This window comes from Penicillium digitatum, chromosome 1 (assembly GCF_016767815.1).
Source record: "Penicillium digitatum chromosome 1, complete sequence".
NCBI classification, from domain to species: domain Eukaryota; kingdom Fungi; phylum Ascomycota; class Eurotiomycetes; order Eurotiales; family Aspergillaceae; genus Penicillium; species Penicillium digitatum.
Window position 1 is genome coordinate 2,036,881 of NC_089384.1, and position 19,835 is coordinate 2,056,715.

General features: G+C 48.8%; 10 protein-coding genes across 10 annotated transcripts; 5 read left to right on the forward strand and 5 right to left on the reverse strand.

The window, feature by feature from the left end:
• Positions 1-140: 140 nt before the first annotated feature.
• On the reverse strand, positions 141-1,839 carry Pdw03_3006 (Carboxylesterase, putative; the record flags this gene model as incomplete). Its single annotated transcript, XM_014677142.1, has 2 exons — positions 141-395; positions 481-1,839. 2 exons carry the CDS (start codon positions 1,837-1,839, stop codon positions 141-143), a joined length of 1,614 nt encoding a protein of 537 aa, XP_014532628.1.
• A 648-nt stretch (positions 1,840-2,487) lies between these two features.
• On the reverse strand, positions 2,488-4,554 carry Pdw03_3007 (Histone-lysine N-methyltransferase set9; the record flags this gene model as incomplete). Its single annotated transcript, XM_066100358.1, has 3 exons — positions 2,488-3,005; positions 3,084-4,380; positions 4,441-4,554. The coding sequence occupies 3 exons, from the start codon at positions 4,552-4,554 to the stop codon at positions 2,488-2,490; spliced, it is 1,929 nt and encodes a 642-aa protein (XP_065955758.1).
• Positions 4,555-6,041: 1,487 nt separating this feature from the next.
• Pdw03_3008 (Ribosomal protein L14b/L23e) lies at positions 6,042-6,646 on the forward strand (the record flags this gene model as incomplete). Its single annotated transcript, XM_066100359.1, has 4 exons — positions 6,042-6,056; positions 6,112-6,196; positions 6,283-6,507; positions 6,576-6,646. The coding sequence occupies 4 exons, from the start codon at positions 6,042-6,044 to the stop codon at positions 6,644-6,646; spliced, it is 396 nt and encodes a 131-aa protein (XP_065955759.1).
• A 233-nt stretch (positions 6,647-6,879) lies between these two features.
• On the reverse strand, positions 6,880-7,630 carry Pdw03_3009 (DNA-directed RNA polymerase II subunit RPB9; the record flags this gene model as incomplete). The annotated part of the gene is made up of 4 exons (XM_066100360.1): positions 6,880-6,924; positions 7,003-7,092; positions 7,293-7,464; positions 7,551-7,630. The coding sequence occupies 4 exons, from the start codon at positions 7,628-7,630 to the stop codon at positions 6,880-6,882; spliced, it is 387 nt and encodes a 128-aa protein (XP_065955760.1).
• Positions 7,631-8,321: 691 nt separating this feature from the next.
• On the forward strand, positions 8,322-9,013 carry Pdw03_3010 (Peptidyl-prolyl cis/trans isomerase; the record flags this gene model as incomplete). The annotated part of the gene is made up of 4 exons (XM_014677138.1): positions 8,322-8,324; positions 8,374-8,774; positions 8,829-8,945; positions 9,004-9,013. 4 exons carry the CDS (start codon positions 8,322-8,324, stop codon positions 9,011-9,013), a joined length of 531 nt encoding a protein of 176 aa, XP_014532624.1.
• Positions 9,014-9,712: 699 nt separating this feature from the next.
• On the forward strand, positions 9,713-10,441 carry Pdw03_3011 (Peptidyl-prolyl cis-trans isomerase NIMA-interacting protein 1; the record flags this gene model as incomplete). The annotated part of the gene is made up of 1 exon (XM_014677137.1): positions 9,713-10,441. The coding sequence occupies one exon, from the start codon at positions 9,713-9,715 to the stop codon at positions 10,439-10,441; it is 729 nt and encodes a 242-aa protein (XP_014532623.1).
• Positions 10,442-12,340: 1,899 nt separating this feature from the next.
• Positions 12,341-15,163, reverse strand: Pdw03_3012 (WD40 repeat, conserved site; the record flags this gene model as incomplete). The annotated part of the gene is made up of 4 exons (XM_014677135.1): positions 12,341-12,398; positions 12,454-12,617; positions 12,673-14,784; positions 14,855-15,163. The coding sequence occupies 4 exons, from the start codon at positions 15,161-15,163 to the stop codon at positions 12,341-12,343; spliced, it is 2,643 nt and encodes an 880-aa protein (XP_014532621.1).
• Positions 15,164-15,412: 249 nt separating this feature from the next.
• On the forward strand, positions 15,413-16,196 carry Pdw03_3013 (Nuclear cap-binding protein subunit 2; the record flags this gene model as incomplete). Its single annotated transcript, XM_066100361.1, has 5 exons — positions 15,413-15,478; positions 15,564-15,667; positions 15,721-15,765; positions 15,818-16,009; positions 16,067-16,196. The coding sequence occupies 5 exons, from the start codon at positions 15,413-15,415 to the stop codon at positions 16,194-16,196; spliced, it is 537 nt and encodes a 178-aa protein (XP_065955761.1).
• Positions 16,197-16,359: 163 nt separating this feature from the next.
• Positions 16,360-17,219, reverse strand: Pdw03_3014 (Pyridoxine; the record flags this gene model as incomplete). Its single annotated transcript, XM_014677133.1, has 2 exons — positions 16,360-16,930; positions 16,987-17,219. The coding sequence occupies 2 exons, from the start codon at positions 17,217-17,219 to the stop codon at positions 16,360-16,362; spliced, it is 804 nt and encodes a 267-aa protein (XP_014532619.1).
• Positions 17,220-17,835: 616 nt separating this feature from the next.
• On the forward strand, positions 17,836-19,133 carry Pdw03_3015 (4'-phosphopantetheinyl transferase NpgA/CfwA; the record flags this gene model as incomplete). Its single annotated transcript, XM_014677132.2, has 2 exons — positions 17,836-17,862; positions 17,910-19,133. The coding sequence occupies 2 exons, from the start codon at positions 17,836-17,838 to the stop codon at positions 19,131-19,133; spliced, it is 1,251 nt and encodes a 416-aa protein (XP_014532618.2).
• Between the last annotated feature and the right edge of the window lie 702 nt (positions 19,134-19,835).

The following is a 19,835-nucleotide window of genomic DNA, read 5'->3' on the forward strand; positions in this document are numbered from 1 at the left end:
TGTCGCTGCGATAGTCATTAGATATTTTGGAAGTATGTACGATATGCAATCATATATGACGAACTTAATTCTCCTCTTGTATGACGCCGTCCGAGTCCAACTACGAACCAACTGTAAACAAACACTTTCATTCTAACCTCTCACACTGGTATCTTCCTCGCCAGCCTTCGCCAAAAGTCACACCTCTCCTTTAACTGGACCAGCTTGACATTCTCAAGCCCATTATCTACCACCACAAATTCCTCGCCCGTATGTAGTTCTGGTACACCTGGTTGCGACGCATTCGTCACCTTGTGTGCATTCGGGTCTCCCGTCTGAAAGAAACTCGCAAAAGCTCCCGTGTAGCCTTCATAGACGACAGGGTTAGTCTTTTGAACAGCGTTGATTCTGTTCCACTAATATCATCCAAGTTAGCTTATGCCACCAGAACGAGGAAGCTCCAGAGAAAAAGAGAGCAGCTATGGAAAGGGAAGAACAAACGTAGATACCATCACTCCCATGCGTCGCCGGAGAAATCGTATACTCCCCAATATACCCCTTCTTCGTCGCAGCGGACGCAATCCAATAAGCCGGACAGGCAAGCACCACATCCCGATAAACCAAGCCAGCCCGAACATAGGAGGTATTATAACCGTTGATCGTCTCTGTACTCCCCTTAGCGGGATAAAGAGATTCCACCTCACTAATCTGCTTGGCCGACAACCCAGGCACAAAACCGGAAAGCCAATAGTGGAAGCTGGCAACAGAGGAATTGAAACCATTTGCTAAAATGGCGCTATCAAGACCCGACGGAACAAAGTTCTGGCCCTCATGGCTATTATACATTCCCCATACAAACTCTGTATTCAGGGAGCCCCTGTTCACAGTGTCAGTGAGTGTCTCAACGAGGAAGGTTCCGTCTATCACAGGCGCCCAGGTGTAAGAGCTCGTTGTCCAAGTGTGGCTTGCTCCGATGATCAGGCTTGCATCACGGATTTTCTGGACGTCTACGGATTTGAGACAAGCGAGTGTCTCACGAGCGTGCTTATCACCGGCACAGCCTGTCAGGTTCGCTAGCTGGGTGTAGATGGCTTCTGCTTGGGGTGCGTTGTAACTATACGTCTTGGGCCAGAATGGTGAGCTGGCAAGGGCTTTGGTAAATAGTCTCGGTTGACCATGGCGGCCATTTGCGAGGACTTGCGCAACTACTGAGCCGGCCCCGGCTGATTGGCCCCATATAGTTACGTTGTCAGGGTTGCCACCGAACTGGCGGATGTGGGTCTGGACCCATTTTAAGACACATTGCTGGTCTAGCAGCCCCGGGTTTAGATCTGAGGTTGACGAGTCTTTGATTGCCTTGCCGGGTAGGAAGCCGAAGGCATTGACGCGGTAGTTGGAGTAGATAACGATGTAGTCGTTAATATTGCTAACATTGAGAATCGGGAATGAGGATGGTGGCATGGTGAGTGCAGCGCTGCCTTGAATGAAAGCTCCGCCGTAAAATACGACCAGCACTGGTCTGCTGGTGTCCTTTGCTATATCCCATGGCCGCGAGAATAGACCCAGATAGAGACAGTCTTCACTGCCATTGAGTGTGCGCTGGGGGCACATGTCGAAGTCCTGGTTTGTGTCATAGGGGTCTCCAGTGATCTTGAGTGGTGGCTGAGGCGCGCGAAAGCGGTTCTCCCCTATTGGCGGTGCAGCAAACGGAATCTTGCGAAAATATGAGAGGTTGTAGTTACTGCTATATTGACCTTTGAAAGATCCGTAGTCGAGGGAAACTTGAGGGTTGTCCCATGCAGTGCTAGCTGTGACCCCTATGCCGAGGAGAAAGGTGACAATCAGCTTTGAGGACCTCATGTTCGTGCTTCATGGGCTTTTTTCTTGGAGTTGTTGTTATGCTCATCTTCGGTGTCCGGCCGGGCCCCACGCTGTTTATAGCCTTTGGGTGCACAATGAGGAACTATTGCCCCATTTGACAAGGGAAATCGCATTCGGTAGAGGAAACCCCGAGCTTCTATTGTGTGGCTCTCAGGCGATTTGGCCGTTGTCAAGCAGATACTCTCAGACTTGGCTACGAGAGCAGCTCATTGGTGCAGTTATTGTTGATGCCCGGAACGAAATGCGGGGATCTGCGCAGTGGTTGTGAATTCGGACTCGATCACCCCGACAAATCACTGATCATATAGTGAGGACAAACCAGGTTTGGCTAGCAAATCCCCAGGATACCTAGTCATAATAATATTCAACATCACATCCACAATTAATGTGTCAAAGAGTAGCCGTCAAGGGAGTCCCCGTGCGAACAAAGCCCAAGTAAACACTATCCACTCCAGATTCAACCCCTGAAAATGCATCCCTGTAAGAAATCCAAACTCCAGATCCAATTTCCATGCAAAATAATGCAAGTTAAAACAAGTTAATCATCAATCCCTATTCTCCTAAACCAAAACTCCCACTCCGACTGTCTTGTTTCGTGGATCAAAAATGGGTCCAGGAATGTCCTGTTTACATATTCATGCGAAGTTCTCTAGTGCGACGCCGGCTTGCCCGAGCATCAAGACGAGACTCGGCTGCATCACTGGTCTCAGTTTCTGGGGTGTTTGTATCAGACAGCTCGGGGGTGGGGGTGATCCCAAAACTGACACCGCGGTCTCTGCGACAGATACGTGATTGTGCGTCGGGGGACAGAAAACGATGGATGGTGCGGTGATCCATTACTCGTTCTTCGCCATCCGGGCTTTTATCCGTTGATGGCCACTGGTATCCGTACAGCTTGGAATGGCGTTCGCAGCGCGGACATTCACGTCGCGTAAGATATGAGTTTGACTGGAGGAACCATGTATCACAGGTCTGGCACTCTACCCAGCGGTCGTACTTCTGGGCAAGCAATCGTGACGTCTTGGTATAGTCTCCAGGGACTCGGGCAACTTGTGACTCGGTCTCAACGGAGTCTACGATGAATCGCCGCTTGGTGCGAGGCTTTCGCTTTTTAGGTGTGTCCACAACCGCACCATTGGCGTCGTCTAGCTTGGTGGGATTTGATAAGTCTGACAGTCCTTCTTCGGGGTCAATGTCCATGGGGTGGGTGGTGGCTGGCTGACCTTCGGGAGATGCATCAGGACGATCCTCACCGTAGAGTGATTTCGACTCAGACGATTCCAGCACAGTCTCTTCTGTCTTGATCTTGGTTCCCATGTCGTCCTCAGTTGTGGGGGTAGTTGACGTCGAAGATGGGTGTGTTTCATCGGCGGTGGAGTATGGAGATTCGCAATCCGTGGGGATCGTAGAATGAGTGCCATTTATCCCATCTGATTCGCCTTGGGAAATCAAGCTTGGTTCCTCCGCCCCTGTGACAACCGGGAGAGGGGTTGGTGAATCAGTTGGCGATACCACTGCGGTTAGCTCTGTGATTTCTTTTTTCATGTTGGACACAGGTTCCACCAGAAGAGCAGTTGGAATTGATGCAGTTTCCAGGATAGGGGCGTTCTTTGATCCGCTCGTTGGACCTGATTCCCCAGCAAGTTCAGAAACCGAGATCTCTTCTCGCAACTTGGAAACTTGTCGTTGGAATTTTGCACGTTTGCGCGGAGTGGAACAATTTGAAGTAGAGGAGCTGTCGGGTTCATCCACGTCTGAGCTGCGTCTACGCTTCCTGCTCACATTGCTATCTTCAGGTGTAGCTTCAGACACGGGGCTGGACTCTTTGCTGTTTGCATCTGTGTCAACCTGTGAAGACCAACCATTACGAACAGCCCTCTCACATGTATGACACAGACACTCGCAATTGTCAACGCCAAAGTAGTCCTCTCCGTAGGAAACCGTGATCTCTTCTCCCTCGTGGATGTCGCGCATGGCTACGACAGACATGCCCTCGTTGCCCCTGGTTGTCAAGCTGCCATTGGCATCACAATCATGATTTGCAAAACGAGCCGGACCCAGAAAGAACGATGGGGCTTTGCGGCGACTTGACATTACGATGCTGAAGTCTTTGCGGGTTAAGCCGAGATCTAACTCTTCTTCATGAGTCATAGACACAAGCGTTCCACTCAGGTGTTTAATCTCCTCTCCCTTTTTAATGAGACTGCGAGCGCAGATCGCTGCCTCGTGTTGCGTGATGATGTATCGATTGGTCGTGGTGACCTCAAACGGACAATCAGGAAGATACATCTGAATGTACTTGCGGAGGTGTCGGCGGAACCACTCCTTCTCTCGAGGGCTACGGAGGTTTGTCATGTATTTCTTTAAGCCTGATATCTCCAGCAGCTTGCGTTCCGCCGTTGGGATATCCTTGTCGACGATGACATCGTGGAGAAGGATGCGCCCAATATCGTCATCGTGGATTCCGCGGGCAGGGCTGTACTTGGTGCGGTTCTTGCGGGTGGTGGTCCAAAAATAGGCCTGCCAGTGGCAAGTGTCAGTGGACAGATATTTGTGTAGAATTGCGGGCAAAGAACATACGTGATCCACTAGCGCATCGGTTGCGACATCGTCATAGCTGGCCAGTTTGGCCAGGGTCAAGCGCTCGCGACGTTCGGTAGCGGGCGAGTTCTTTTGCGCTTTCTTTGGAGGCATTGTGGACTTTCCAAGAAGCTGATGACCGCTGGAGATCGAAGCAGGAGAGGAGATGTGGTCTCATAGAATGCCGAGCGGGTGCAGAGGGCAGTCGGAGAGCAGTGGAGGACGGAGGTCCGAGGGATGTCGAAAATTGGTTCGAAGCGCAAGACAGGTGTTAAAATGAGTGACTATCAATCAACACAAGGAACATTATGAGGGGCTTGTCACCATTGAGGCTATTCCAAGGAGAAAGGCCTCCTTCGCCGATGTTTTTAGGGGCGGAACGGACACTCGGGAGTGCCAGCTGAGACCTTGCCGTCTCTTCTACTTTCACTCTCTTCCGCCTTTCCCTTTGAGGTGTTGTCTTTTGCTCTACTCATTATTATTAGACACGAGATGATTGAACATTGTTGAACATTGTTACTCTGTCATTTTCTACTCGTATAGCTTTGTTCTGACTTGATTTTTACGCGCCCAACTCGCATGCAACAAAATGCACCGTGCGTCAAGCCATCCAATCCTTCCTCCATGCCATATCACCGCAATTACAATTAAAATTAATTTTGGAGACTAAGTGATCAGTGTTTTTCTGCCTTGTGCGTAAGATAAATTGTACATTATCCCTCAGCGGGTATTTGCTGTGGAATAGCTAACCCCTATGAAGTGCTGGAGAATGATAGATCCATGAATGAACGTAGGCGCTCTTTGTCTTGGGAATTTCAGTCGTGCTCTGGATATATTGAGATTATTCGAAAAGCTAGTCTAACTGGCTACGGGGGAAAATAAGAATGAAAGGTTGGAATAATGAATCTGGGATGGTGATGGACTATATATATATATCATGAACTATGTATCTGTTTGATACCGAATGGCCAGGTCAGCAAAAGCCCATGCAGGATGTTACTCATATAACCGGAACAGATACCCTCTATGCTAACCAGACCATTGCATAAAAGAACAATGGATGCTACTCCGTATATCATGAAGAAGCGGCGCGTCTCATGCTTGATTTGGACGTACTATGGCTGATGTGGGTTGGAGATCAAACCAAAGCACAAAACCAAATTCCGTCGACCAGCGCCTGGAAACATCTCACAGATGGCTACAGCCAGCTACGTAGGATGTGGAGCGTTTTCTGCACCACTAGCGATGATAATCTGGCCCGAGTAGATATTCTCTGGTGACACTTTTGATGCTGCAACTCGCTTAATTGTCAATCACAGTTTGGCTTGTGGAGACCACTCTTTTGCTGTTGTTGTAGTTTGCGATATGTTAACTGCGTTGCGTCGCCACGAACAGCTACAGTCACTGTTACAAAACATAGCTCGATTGGGCCATTCCAGCAAGTCTCGATTTACATGTTTAAGATGAGAGTAACTAGTTGCTCGAGTGGCCTCGAACTAGACATATACTCCCGGATAAACCCGCTCTCCGGGGAAACCTCCCTCCGGCCGCGAGAACAAATTGCGGACAATCACTGTCTCCAAACTAGGTACCAAAACACAATGATTCAATTAAAGGTGCGCAAGCGATTCCTGCTACTGACTCACAAAATGCTGACCCTCGCTCCGCCAGACACTATTAAATTGCATCGACAACTCCGGCGCCTCGATCGTCGAGTGCGTGAACGTCCTGAAGAAGAAGCGGCCCGCGACAATCGGTCAGTCTCCACGGCACTCGAACCTAGCACACAGCACAGCAAGAAGGGTATAGGGAACCCAAGCTAACATTGTGATTGGTTTGCAGGTGACCGGATAGTCGTCGTCGTCCAGAAGCAGCGATCTGCAGGCTCCGAAGCCACTACCGCCGCGGCGCTTGCCAGTAAGGTCCGCCGTGGTGATATTCGTCATGCCGTTGTTGTTCGTGTAAAGAAGGAGTTGCAGCGGCCTGATGGGTCCCTTGTCCGGTTTGGTGATAATGCTTGTGTACTGGTCAACAAGTCCGGAGATCCTATTGGGACAAGAATGAACGGTATGTGCTCATCGGGGAGTCCAAGATATGTCGCCGTCTCCACGTTTCAAATGCTGATATCTCTACAGGTGTGGTGGGACAAGAACTACGCAACAAGAAGTGGTCAAAGATCCTGTCACTGGCGCCGATCCATGTTTAATATTTCAAGTTTCTGGATTCGTTGGAAAGCGCTCTTTGTTTCTTTGATTTGGTTTCAATCCATATGTATTCCTAGTAGATAGCTTCATTCTCATCCCCGTTCCGAAATCTCTATGCATTTTCTCCCGTTCCTGCTCCGAAATCATGCGCCAAACTCCGATGATATTGCGAAAAATCAAAAACAAAACATGAAGGGTATCGGGAATTGGAGACCGCACTGAGGAAACGCAGAGATCACATGTAGACTTGACCGCACGCACAACAGACGTAGTAGAGCTTCTGCGTAAATAGAAGACTGGGTCAGCGCATGAGCGGTATTAGAGGGGCCCAGGGATCCGTGAAAGGATTAGTTCTCACCATGCCGGTTTCGGCGGATCGTTGTTGCGACTGGAAAAAGACGGCTTCGGTTTCGCCGCAGCTTGGACAGAGCTTGTTGGCCCGTGGGAGCTGCAAATCACAAGAGGGTTAGCCTATGGATGCTCAGGAAGTTACAGAGCTGGGGGAGACGCCCGGGGCTCGACTTCAGAGGACTCTAGGCTTTCACCCACAGGCGGCGCAAACTCGAGGAGATCCTCGTCCTGGTTGGGGCCGCAAATTGAACATGTGACCAAATCACCGCATAGGGTACAAAAACCAGGAGCACAAACCGTGGGGTCAGATGTCACATCCTGAGTGACACCGGCAGTGTCGCCGACTTGGCTGTGGAGGTGGTTTTGGTAGACACAGTGAGAGGAAGCAGGCTCGCCAACATGGCAGGTGCGGCACGTAAACATCAACTGGTTGTTGACACGATCCTCCTTGGGGTAGAGCAGGTTGGAGCTATTGAAAAGTCAGCGAGATATCCTCAAACCGGATATCTTCACACAGCGATGAAGTCCAGTTGAGAGACTTGGATATAGACGTACCATTCACGGCAGAATTTGAAGTGAATTTGATCCGACGGCTTGGTGTCGCCACCAGCCGTGGACGAAGGGCTGGCAGACATGCTGCAAAGATGGGTTGTAGAATTCTAGACGTGCAAGGTCAAAATTTGAGACGTCAAGTAATCTCTGGGAATACTGTGGGACCGGAGACAGTAGCTTAAAGATGATAAAAGTGACTCCATCATTACCTTCATAGTGATAGTCGCGAAAGCGAAGAAAGAAAACCACGTGATTACACGTGATTTTTTTACAAAGTAGACTTTGAAGTCCTGGTAGTCTCGTATTTGACTCACCTGGACAATAGCACCCGTAGATGTTTTGGCAAGCACAATCCAAGAGCCTCTTGAATAGATTGACTTGAAAATAAAAACTTCCAATATGTCCTACCTATCTAGTGACGTACTTCAAGTTTCACATACAAAAAAGTGAACGTATTTACCAATGTACCTGAATTGGAACCTACGTTGTAGCTCACTTTTATTATAACTCTTTTGATATACTGGAAGTTCACATCTATACGTCCATGTACAAAGTTGTCAGATGGTGATCGTTCAAATTGGAAGGAGAGCTAAAGCTTGGACATGTTTGTGTAGTTTGCAACTGCTCACCCCGCAGTTTCCGTTCACATACAACGGGTTGCTACTGACTAGATCGTTTTATCGTTTACTTAACAAAATCCATTGGAGTGATATTAATCTGTACATTTTTATTTACTCAAAAATTAACAGAATCTTCTAGATCCGATCTTGGAAAATGGTGGGATCAAACCGTTCCGAAAGTTTGCATAGCTGACCCTTCAACCTAGGCCGACACAGGTCTTCCTACCGGTTGGGAAGTTCGCCATTCCAACTCTAAGAATCTTCCATACTATTTCAATCCTTCCACTAAAGAGTCTCGCTGGGAGCCACCGGCGGAAACCGATACCGATAAACTGAAGGTCTTCATGGCGCAAAACCACACCCCGGCTGCTCGCCTTGACGCCTCTGGCGAGGGCGAGGGCAAGATCCGATGCAGCCACTTGCTTGTCAAGCATCGTGATAGCCGCCGTCCCAGCAGCTGGAGAGAAGCTGATATCACTCGCACAAAGGAGGATGCTATTGAGATCCTCAAGGGTCACGAGCAGCGCATTCAATCTGGAGAGATCACTCTTGGTGACCTGGCCGTTGCCGAGTCTGATTGCAGCAGCGCCCGGAAGAAGGGCGATTTGTGAGTTTTGTTTTTAATTATCTAAGTGCCAGATGTCTCGCTAATTCCTTAAAGGGGCTTTTTTGGCCGTGGCGAGATGCAGAAGGAGTTTGAAGATGCCGCTTTTGGCCTACAGCCTGGCGAAGTGAGCAGCCTTATTGAGACAGCATCTGGAGTTCACCTCATCGAACGGTATGTTCAAATCTTCAAATGAAGTTTTCTATGGCTAATCTCAGATTATGGTCTCTAGTGTCCAATAATCGTATGCTCCCGCCCCTGTCTTGTTCAATTCCGCTGCGAAAAAATTCTGATCGCATCAATGCTTTTCAAACACTGCTCTCACTTCTTGGAATGATCTTCAAAAGAAATCAACTACAGTGAATGAAATACCATCTTTGTTTTCTTCTGGTTTAGAGTGTTTTGTGTCTTGTCTCGGGCAGGGCCAATCGAGTAGCAGAATCTGCGACAGCCTTTTCACTCACCATAGAAAGATGCTATTTTTTTTTTTTGGGGGGGGGGGAGTTGAAGTTAAGTCGCCCTGAGATCATCGAAAGAAGATTTGTATCACAACAGGACTTGAAGCTTGCCATCTATTTGGATTCAACAAGCACAAAATGGAATTTGAGGAAATGCCTGATATCAAACTTAACCCCCAACTCTAATTAGGATCTGCCTTAGGCTAACTATGACTAATTTAGGCTTAGTAGCTTGATCAACCGAAGATTCCAAAGTTGGAGAAGTAGACCGAGACCCAAAATAAGCCGCGTGATAACCTGTGGCCGTCGAGGTCAAAATAAGGATGCCAAAGGGCATTGAGCGTATGCACAACACTGCTCTTACAGAGACATCTCCCAGATCCTTTACTTTTCTTCTACCATCTTTCCTCTCATGCTTTTCTTCTTACCCACAACTTCCCTTTATCATTTATTCCCCTCACACTGTCTTCCCATACACCTACCATGACCAGCGTCACCCTTAAACTCCGCCAGAAGCGGTCCATGACGCGCCTTCTTAATCAAGGTCGCTCGATTCTCGAGTGCAATTTCGACCCAAACGCCTTCATCGTCCCTCAGTGGATCTTGGCACCCCCCGAGGTGCGCAATGCCATGCTCGCCCTCCAGTACAAAGCTATGATAGCCGTTTATGGCATGAAGAGCCTCATGGTTGCCCGCGACCACCGCTACTTCGAGTTATGCCCCAAGAACATGGGCCCTATTGTCTACCAGTTCCATCAATCCTCCATGCGCCGTCTTCTCGAATGGAAAGAGGATTGGAACTTCGCCGACCCGACCCTCGCAGCCGCTGCTAAAATCCCTCGCGACACTCTTCAGTTCTGCGTCGACTCAATCGCCTACGGAAAGTTCACCTATGACTACACCAACAGGATTGACACCTTTATGTCTGGCTCTTTCCAGGCCTGGCGCCAGCTTCGCGTGGAGATCGGCCACATGGCATTCCGTCTCATGAGCCATAAGCCGCACGACTACAACGAGTGGTGTGTCTGGTGGGAGGGCAAGTTTGCTGATGACATGTGGAAGTGGGAGGTTTGCCTCGAGGGCCTGATTCTGCCTACCTGGGAGGAGATCATCGATGATGTTTACCTCATGATCCATGATCGAGTTGAGGATGCCCAAGACCTGGCCGACTCATTCTACATCAGCACCCCAGGGATGGCTTCGACAACTTGAGTTGACTCGGATTGGGTTGACTCTACGCATCTGCGCTTTAAAGTTCTACAATTTCGATTCGATGGAAATGACCGCAATTATGACAACAATGTGACTTGGGATTTTGGCTTGGTTTCGGCGCTGGTACAGAGCGGCCTTATGAGAATGAGGGAACTGGCAATAACTGGAAGTTTTGATTTTTCTTTCCTTCTGAAACCCAACAAAATACCAAAACAAGCAATAAACGATAGGTTGTGACACTTGAAGGCGGATGCGCTACATGAGAATAGTCATTTAACCCAAATGAACGATGGCGAGTTTGGTTCTACAACGTCCTGAACTTCCTTAACTTGAGACCATCATGTGAATCTTCTCAGATCGTAATTATCGATGATCTGATATCTAATTGCCCACTGAAAGAAAAGTAGAACATTGATTTGCTATCAAAGGTCACGTGTGTGTTCGAACCCTATGTGGTAGCAGCCCAGGAGAACAAAGAAAGCTACTTAGGCACCTTGTAATTGTTTGTTTTCCGCAAAAAGAACAAGACAAAGAAACTGGACAAAGAAAATGAAAAAAAGAAACCCCGGAAGAGATAGACATAGAGAAAACTAAGCACGAAGGAACACATGGTCTTTGTGCAATTTGAACCTGTCTTCAAAGTTGACTTGTCAACCAAACCTTTCTTCTATGACGATGTAAAGCCCCAAACGAAACTTGCCAGATAAACCTACAAGTAACAGGGTCTCCTATCTGTACTCTTTATTAACCCCTATCAGCCACAAAGCTACCAACCTAGCAAAAAACAGAATCCGAGGATTTCCATTCTCCAAGATGTGCATCTACTGGACATGCAAGTACACCCTGTGCGGCTGTATCTGGGATATGAGCCCATCACAATGCTCAGATAAGCGGCTCTGCTTGGGACCAAGAATGATAACACTCGAATCCCACACAGCCACATGCGCAGACTGCTGGGCGAGAGGGGACAAGCGGGTTTACGAACTACAAACATGTGACAAAGCCGACAGAGCTGGAGAATCAGCCAAAATACCGACACCAAATTGCGAAAGCGACGCAGATAGGAGTGACAATACTTCTGACGATGAAGATGAGTATTTTCAAGCCGAGGAGTTCCTGTCTCCATCTTCGAACTCGCGACCCACCACCCCACAACTATACTACGAGCTACATTCTGAACCGTGCCCCGTATCTGAGGAAAACGAGTTCGATTTGACCAAGGCCTGTGACCCGGTAGATCTTGCGTCAATGGGGAGGAACTATCGAGCAAGGCGTCACAAGACGACAAGTAAGGATTTGTCGGATGGCATAGATTCTTTTGTTTCTTGTGAAGAGCACCTCGAAGAAACTTTTGACAGGGAAGATTCCAGTTCTGGAAATGAAGAAGATGACGTCTAATTTAGGATTGTTGCCCACCCCTGTTAGGCCTAAAGGTCTGATCAAAAGCCTGGAAGACCGATCATTGCTGTTATGTGGCCCAGTGCAGGATTACTGCCCAACAGGGGAGTAGGAGAGATATGAGGGACGGACTGGAGGATTATGTCGAATGTGGTAGCCTATAATACGACTGCACCATTTTTCTAAAATGTCTTTTTGTCACTGTGCATTTCATCTACTACTTCGGAATCATTCCAAGACTAGTGCCTGATTATTGCGTAGATGGGAACCTTTGAGGCTATCCAAATTAACTAGGAGGAATGGAGGTAGACACCAAATCTGGCAGTTGTAACAACGATTAATGGCTTTGTAAATTTTGTCTAGATCTAGCCTAGAACAGCCTGAGGCTAAGTTTCAGCACTCAAACTGTGGCTCATCTCATGAGCCTTGTGCATTGGTGCGTGATAACGTACATGTGACAAAACTACCTAGATCCTCCGACAATCTGCAGAACTGGGAATTTCACAGACTCATGTTCAGTCGTTCTAAACGTGACGTAATCGCGTTTATAACGGCGGACCTGTAAGAAGGTTAGCCCATGGTTCATTAATAGGCAAATAAAAGAATCAACTTACTCTCGTTCGACCATCCTCATCGCATCTGCAACCTTGGCCCGTTGTAATCGTTGGGACACCTTAGGCTGGCCCCCAGGAGAAGACGAAATTCCAAGCTCCGGAGAAGGCATTTTGCCAGCGACACACTTGGTTTGGGCCATGAGGTCCAAAGCAAGGCGTTTGACCTAGATGATTTGTGAGTATTCTAGCCGAAGCGAATGTGAGGAAGACAAATCTTACAGTCTCCAACCGTGAGATCAATGGTTGATCCTCCTCTTGCTCTTCACCCTGCTTTAAGGATGCAGACAATGTCTTCACCTCGATTATCCAAGCCTTCTCCCTCTCACTCAGAGGGCGACCTCCAGAATTCAGGACCTTCGTGCGTAGTGCCTCATATCGTCGGTTCAGTTCGCTTTGCTTATCCTGAGCGGCTTGCAATCTCTTATCCAGCGCTTCTCCGTTTCGGACTCCCTCCTTGCGATGTCCATCTTCCCCAATCTCACTTGTGACACCCTTGACACGCTCTGCAACATCTGCAAGCTGCTTCAATTGGTCTTGCATCTCGCCCTGCAGCCGCTCACAGCGGCGGAATAAATCCGAAGCAGCTCGCTCAAGAGCATTCGTATGAGCAGATAGCACGCGATGCGCGGTGGCCACAAGGTCCAATGTCGCAGGAGACAGGCGCACTTGTTCCTTGAGAGTGTGGCGTTGCCGGTGTGGGACATGCTTCTCGACAAAGGAATCCAGCGGAGAGTTGGCGTAGAAAATGGCAGGAACTTGATACGGGGCCCTGCTCGGGGACAGAATAGGCAAGCCTGAAGCTGGCGTCCTGGGCTCGTAGAGCGATTTGTCTAGTGCGACTGACAGAGAATCTTCTGGTGTATCCATTACAGCTGCATACGGGTTAGAGGGATGGTAGGTGAGGAGCAAGTAGCCAAAGTCAAAGTCATAGAAAACAAGAGACGTGGCAAGATGTTCATTCTGCGCGGTAACATCGGCATTCGAAACCTGCAGAATTCTCTCTCGGGTGGTCACATTCCCGTCACAGAGAACTTGGAGACGGAAAGCGGAACCTGCTGTGTCTTCGGCTTGCAATTCAGCCTCCAGTCTCTGGACCCAGTCGGATAGAGATAGGAATACCACGTTGGTGGCAGTTGTGACAAAAAAGGAGTATCGAGAATGGACATCCTTAGTGAAGGTAGGCCATGTATTTTTTTCCTCTCCATTCTTGATGGTATCCAGTGATTCGACCAAGACCAATTCAGTCGAGTCCGAAAGAGGAGTTCGGAACGCGTTCTTCCTAGCTTTGGGTAGCCATTGTCCTTCAACGCCATCGAGCTCCAGACAGATGTGGACACGGCCATTCCCACTAGTAAGAGAGAGAACCGTCGCCGAAAGCTTATCATGGTCTCCGGTTTCTAATGCTAATTCTTCTTCCTCGCCCATCATGAGATCCTCGACATTTAGACTGGCAGCAATGACATGAATATCACAGAGATCCAAATCATCGAGCTCGTCGCCATTGTCGAAGCGGAAAGGCCCTTGTAGTCTAGGGATGGCGCTAGGATTGGCCGGGCGAGTGAACACATCTGCGCCTTGGATTATTTCTGATCCAGCAGGCGCATCCAGAGGTTCTTGTTCATCGAGCTCGGAAAGCCACTCGTATTGTTGCCGGGAGGCAATCAGTTCCTCTTCCGATTCCTCGGGTTCCTGTTCCAGAGCACAGAGTTTTGGAATAATCGCCGCAGAAAGGGAAGGAATGGTTGTAGAAGGGGCTTGCCACCTAGAAGGTAGGAGAGGACAAAGCGCATAGAGATCGCCGGGTCTCATGGCAACCCAAAGGGTCATAGGTGCCCATGCATCTTCTCTCTCGTTCCCATTTCCAGCGAAACAGGCCGATGCAACCTCCATGTCAATGACATCAGCAGAGAATCCCTTGTTTTTGCCAAATCCAGAAGGTGTGAAGTCCTGGTCTGATGAGGTCCCATCCACAAGCTTCTTCAGATCAATTGCTAGGGTCGGCTGGTCAAAAGACCAGTGGTTATTCCGGTCCAACTCCCATACACGCACCGCAGCGTCAGCTGTGATTGTAACAATACAGCCCCCTAGATTGGTGTGCAACCCTAGCGGATGCCATAGCGCTGAGACTACCGGAGCTTCAGGAATCACATGTGTCGTCGGTCCTAACTGATATGTCTTCAGCCGGATGGAGTCGGAGTCGGAGGACGAAAGGTGCGAAGAATCGGGGAGAACGGAGATATGAACGGTATGTTCAGTGACGATGGCAAGGAATGCGCCGCTCGGAGAGGGGATGATCTGTTTGATCAGTCCGTACACAGGCACTGCTAAAACCTACAAAACTGTCAGTCGCAATTCAATTCAACTCGAAATTGGTTTCCTTAGGTGTCTTAGGTATTCATACTCTATAGGGATGAAGTTGAGTGTGGTCAGTTTGCTCTTCAGTTTGACTAGCAGATCCCTTTTTCTGCTTAATCTCTTGTTGCCACTGGTCTTTAAGTCGGGCAAGGTTTGACCACCGTATCTCGTTGTCAACAACGGCGAACACCTCATTTCCCCTCTTGGCTATCGTTCGCGTAGCTCCATTTCTCACAGGTTTGGATCCGACTTGCAGCTCCTCCGTTTGACTTTGGACTGAACTGCTGGACAGGAACTTTGCGCCAGGCGAGGGCCGGCACAGCCAGGCAGGCGCATAACTGTTGACCTTCGGCATTAAGGATATTTCGTAGTTTGAATCGTATAATCGGAATGTGTTAAGAGACTCAGACCATCCTTAGGCGGTCAGAAACAGCACACGAGTAGCGCGGGTGAAAAAAAATTTAAAGTAGACGAAAGCAAAGTTGTTGATGCGGAGTGGAATTCTTGGGTGCCAAGATCTTTCAAAGAGCTCCGAGCTGCTTTGCTTCCCCAACTACCTTCCGTCAACCACGCACTCCAAGTTCAACCTTCACTTCAATTCACCATGAGTTTGTTGGCTGTAAATACAGTCGACAGACTAGATCGACCGAGTGCATACTATGTTAGCAAGGTGAGTGCCTGCCTTGGATTGCCTTTTATTAAGCTGTGTCGAAACCAGTCAGAATGGGCCATAGAGGCTGATGAATTGTCCACAGAACAAGCGTCGCAGATTTAACGATCGCGATGAAGAGGAACCACAGCAACAGGAGAAAGCTGACGACAAATTGAAAAACGCGACGACCCTCTACGTGGGAAATCTGTACGCAAGCATGCAATAACCTAAATGCAATTTCCGTTACTGACCAATCCAAGTTCCTTTTATACCACCGAAGAACAAATTCACGAACTCTTTGCCAAGTGAGAACACGCCTTTGGTGCCCTTTGAATTATGATTAACCTCGAATACCAGGTGCGGTGAGGTCAAGCGACTTGTAATGGGCCTTGACCGATTCAATAAAACGCCGTGCGGCTTTTGCTTCGTCGAGTATTACACCCATCAGGATGCGCTGGATTGCTTGAAGTATATCGGAGGAACTAAGCTGGACGAGCGAATCATTCGGACAGACCTTGACCCTGGATTTGAGGAAGGGCGGCAATTCGGGTATGAGGTCATCACCAATGGCGGCTACGGGCAGTTAGTGACTGACTTTCTCTGCAGACGAGGTAAATCGGGTGGTCAAGTGCGGGATGAATACCGCGAAGAATACGATCCGGGCCGTGGTGGTTATGGCCGTGCCTATGATGAGCAGCGCCAACGCGAGGAGGATGAATACGGCGCCGGAAGGTAGGTCAGGACATGATGGAAAATTACTGGCTTGGCAAAGCAATGGCGTTACTACATGGGAGGGTGAAACCAATTAGCAGAACCAGGAATTGTCTATTCACCGAATACCCCTATTTATAACTTTCGTTCCCCCCCCCCCCCCCCCATCACTTTCTAATGCTTGTGAACTATTGCTTTAACTTGTCTCGTTTCACCACTGCTGCTTGGACTTCGCGCAACCACCACGTGTGGATTCTTGAATCCCCTGTCAGCTCTGGGTGGAAGCTGGTGCCGAATACATTGCCCTGTCGCACTGCAACGATGTCGCCAACTTCCTGGTCTGGATTTATATCTCGACCCTCCGTGGCGTTTTGAGCTGCCGGTCCCACTAATGTTGCTAGCACCTCAACGTGCTCTGCTGTTGCTGCTTGCGCCACTGAGTCCCGTGCTTCCTTGGACGGTGCCACAACAATCTCTTCCTGTTGAATCTCTTCGGTTTGAATGCCTTCATGGTGAGGAAGAATTTTTTCCACAATAGGGGCTCGAATGAATACTGCTGGGAAGGGAGGCGCGCCCTGCCCCAAGAATGGCAGATTCAACGGGCCTTGGAAGCTTTCTGTCTGTCGTCCGAAGTGGTTCCGGTTCACTCGCACATCAAGGCCACCAATCAGTTCTTGTCCACCCTTCTTTGTCTTGTTAGCAGACTCGGCGAGCAAAATGAGCCCGGCACATGTACCCCACGTTGGTTTGCGATCCACTCTGTGCATACCCGACGTATTAGATCGATCTGATATGGACTGGCCAAAGTCACTTACTTTACAAATTCACGCAGTGGCTCAAGAAGATTCGACCTTGCTGCGACCAAAGACATGGTGGTACTCTCACCTCCGGGCAAGACCAAGCCATCGCATGTTGCTAGTTCTTGTGGCGTCCGTACTTCAATGAAATGCCATTCCGACTGCGGTACTTGTTCGGCGGCATTTTTCAAAAGCTGCATATGCTCAAAAAATGCGCCCTGTAGGGCCAGAACTCCGACAGTGATAGCCATTGTCTTTAAAAATGGGATTTGAGGACTCTCCGAGCTCGGATTCTTCTTGATATTGATGACTAGTTTGAATCACGTGACTTTGAATTTCCGGCGGGGAACTTGTCTTCACGTGATAGCTCTCACTCCCAACTTTAATTCCACACATTCCACGCTGACACCAAGAACAGCATGTGAGCCTCAACGCAAGGCTATTCCTATCAGGCTCTCTTGAAAGATGCATATGCCCACTCTGCTCCGGAGATTGTACTGGGGATCAGATTTGCATGTTAGAAAAATGATCTGGCTGCTTCCAATGTTGATTATCTCATTCATGTTGGGTGAGGTGTCGAACACGTTGTCTTCAATAAATCCTAGAGACCTTGCGTTTACTACGGGAACTTCTCTTGACTAGATAATGTACAAGGGATCACAACTAGTCTGTTCCTCGTATGCCGGCCTATTCACGTCCTTGGGCGGCATCGACGCCTCTCAAGATGCTCCAATTAGTTCCACGCGCCGATTAAACGCCGCTGTCTTATCGACACGTGTTGATAGATAAGAACTCCGATATGGCGCGGAAATGGCTTCCATCTGACGAAGTGGGATGCTTCTTTGGTGCGGATGTATACAAACGACAATGGTAGATATTGGCGTGCCTGGACTAGTGAGTAGCCGCAGAGTCTCTAGGAATGTAACACTTACCCACTTCAGATCAAAATGACGCTTAATGAGATCGAACAAAATGACATCTCCAAGGACCAGCCCACGTTGGTTCGATGGTATATTGATGTCAGACGCTGGGATGAAAAATGTTTTAGTCTTCCTTTTCTCCATACCCTAACTCAGTCTGATCAGACAGCTGTCAAGAAGTACTATCAAACTTCAGATCAACGTCTGTCGCTAGCATCCCAGCTGCTGAAATATTACTACGTTCACCAAGCCACTGGCACTCCTTGGAATAAGGTTGAAATTCGGCGTACTCCCATGCCCGAAAATCGCCCATTCTACGACTCAAGTCTTGATTTCAACGTCAGTCACCAGGCTGGTCTCACTCTGTTCGCAGGCACGCGTGCGGCAGCTGCCCACTCGACTTCTGGAGCCAAAGGCTTGCCTCGCGTGGGAATTGACGTTGCCTGTGTTGATGAACCCTCACGCCGTCGCACCAATTGTCCCCCGAAGACACTTGCCGACCTGGCAACTTTCGTGAGTATTTTCACTGATGTTCTCTCTGCCCGTGAGCTTGCGACCATCAAGAACCCTTACGCGACCCTAAAATTGGCTCGTGAGCTTGGTTTAAGTAAAAGTGACCCAAGAAAAGACAACGAGGAAGTTCTTGCTGCCTACGGCATTCGGCTGTTCTACTCGTTTTGGGCTCTCAAGGAGGCGTACTTGAAAATGACCGGAGACGGCCTTCTGGCCACTTGGATAAAGGATTTGGAGTTCACAAACGTAATTCCGCCCGAACCCGTTCAGATACTCGGATCTACTGGTCGCCCTTTCGATACGCCCTCGGTCCGAAATTGGGGCCGGCCGTACTCCGATATCAAAATTTCCTTACGTGGCACTCCCAACTATTCTGTGCGCGTCCAGCTCATTGGCTTCGAGTCCGACTACATTGTCGCCACAGCCGCGTCAGGCCCCACTATTGGAGCTGTTTCGAGGGAGGTCGTCACGAATGACAGCGATCACCACCTGTCCGAGTTTATCACAGTCCTCGATCCTGATAACAGACCTCAGAACGTCCGCATTGCTCCCCTCGCGCTTCTTAAAGTCGGCGACCGGGACCCCTGGTGCGTGGACTCGAGAATCAGCGACCCCTGGTTGCCCATGCAGGAGGTCGATATTGACATCGATATCCGCCCCTGTGCCGAGGGCCGCTGCAAGCACACCCTGGAGCCTACCAAATTTCCAAGTCCCACTGCTCTTGGGATATAAACAGGTGGCCATTCACAGGAGTTACTTGTATGTTGCATCTCCTCATCTCACGTTCCTTTCTGAGCGAATTTTCGGCGCGATTATTCCCCTTGAGTAAATTTTCTGCATTATCTTGTTGTAAATAGCGAAAAAAAAAATCAACCCCTCCTTTCATTCCGTCTCTGCATCATCATAACTAGGTCCTTTTGTTCCAACGAGGCAGTTATATGTCTATTTCTGGAACGCTAGGGGAGTGCAGAATAGATACCCCATCTCCAACAAGCACCCTGATGAATATCCATTTTCGATCTCACTTTTCTCAACACTCGAAGATAGGTTACAAGTTGTGCGGAAAAAGACGGGGTAAAGAATTTAAGCCTAGCTCTATTCTATGATCCAGTGTAAACCAACTATGTTAAAGTAAGAAAAGCAAACATCCAACTGTAGCCAGGTCATGTCATGCGTTTGCGCTAAGGATATATACATTTTGAAATGCAAAGAGGGAAAAGTGTGTCAAGAGGCAATGCCGATGTCTAGATCATGATGTTCTCTTGTGCAGTGGTATTGGATAGGTTCGACGTCTTGGGCCCTCAAATTCTATTTCTGGGGTCATGAATTGGAAAATAGGTACCGAAGAAGTGGGCAGAATTAGACTGCAATGCGTGAGTGTCAAGGGCGGATTTCTTGGTGAATTGTGAGGTTCGGGGTTGCTCTCTGCTGTTA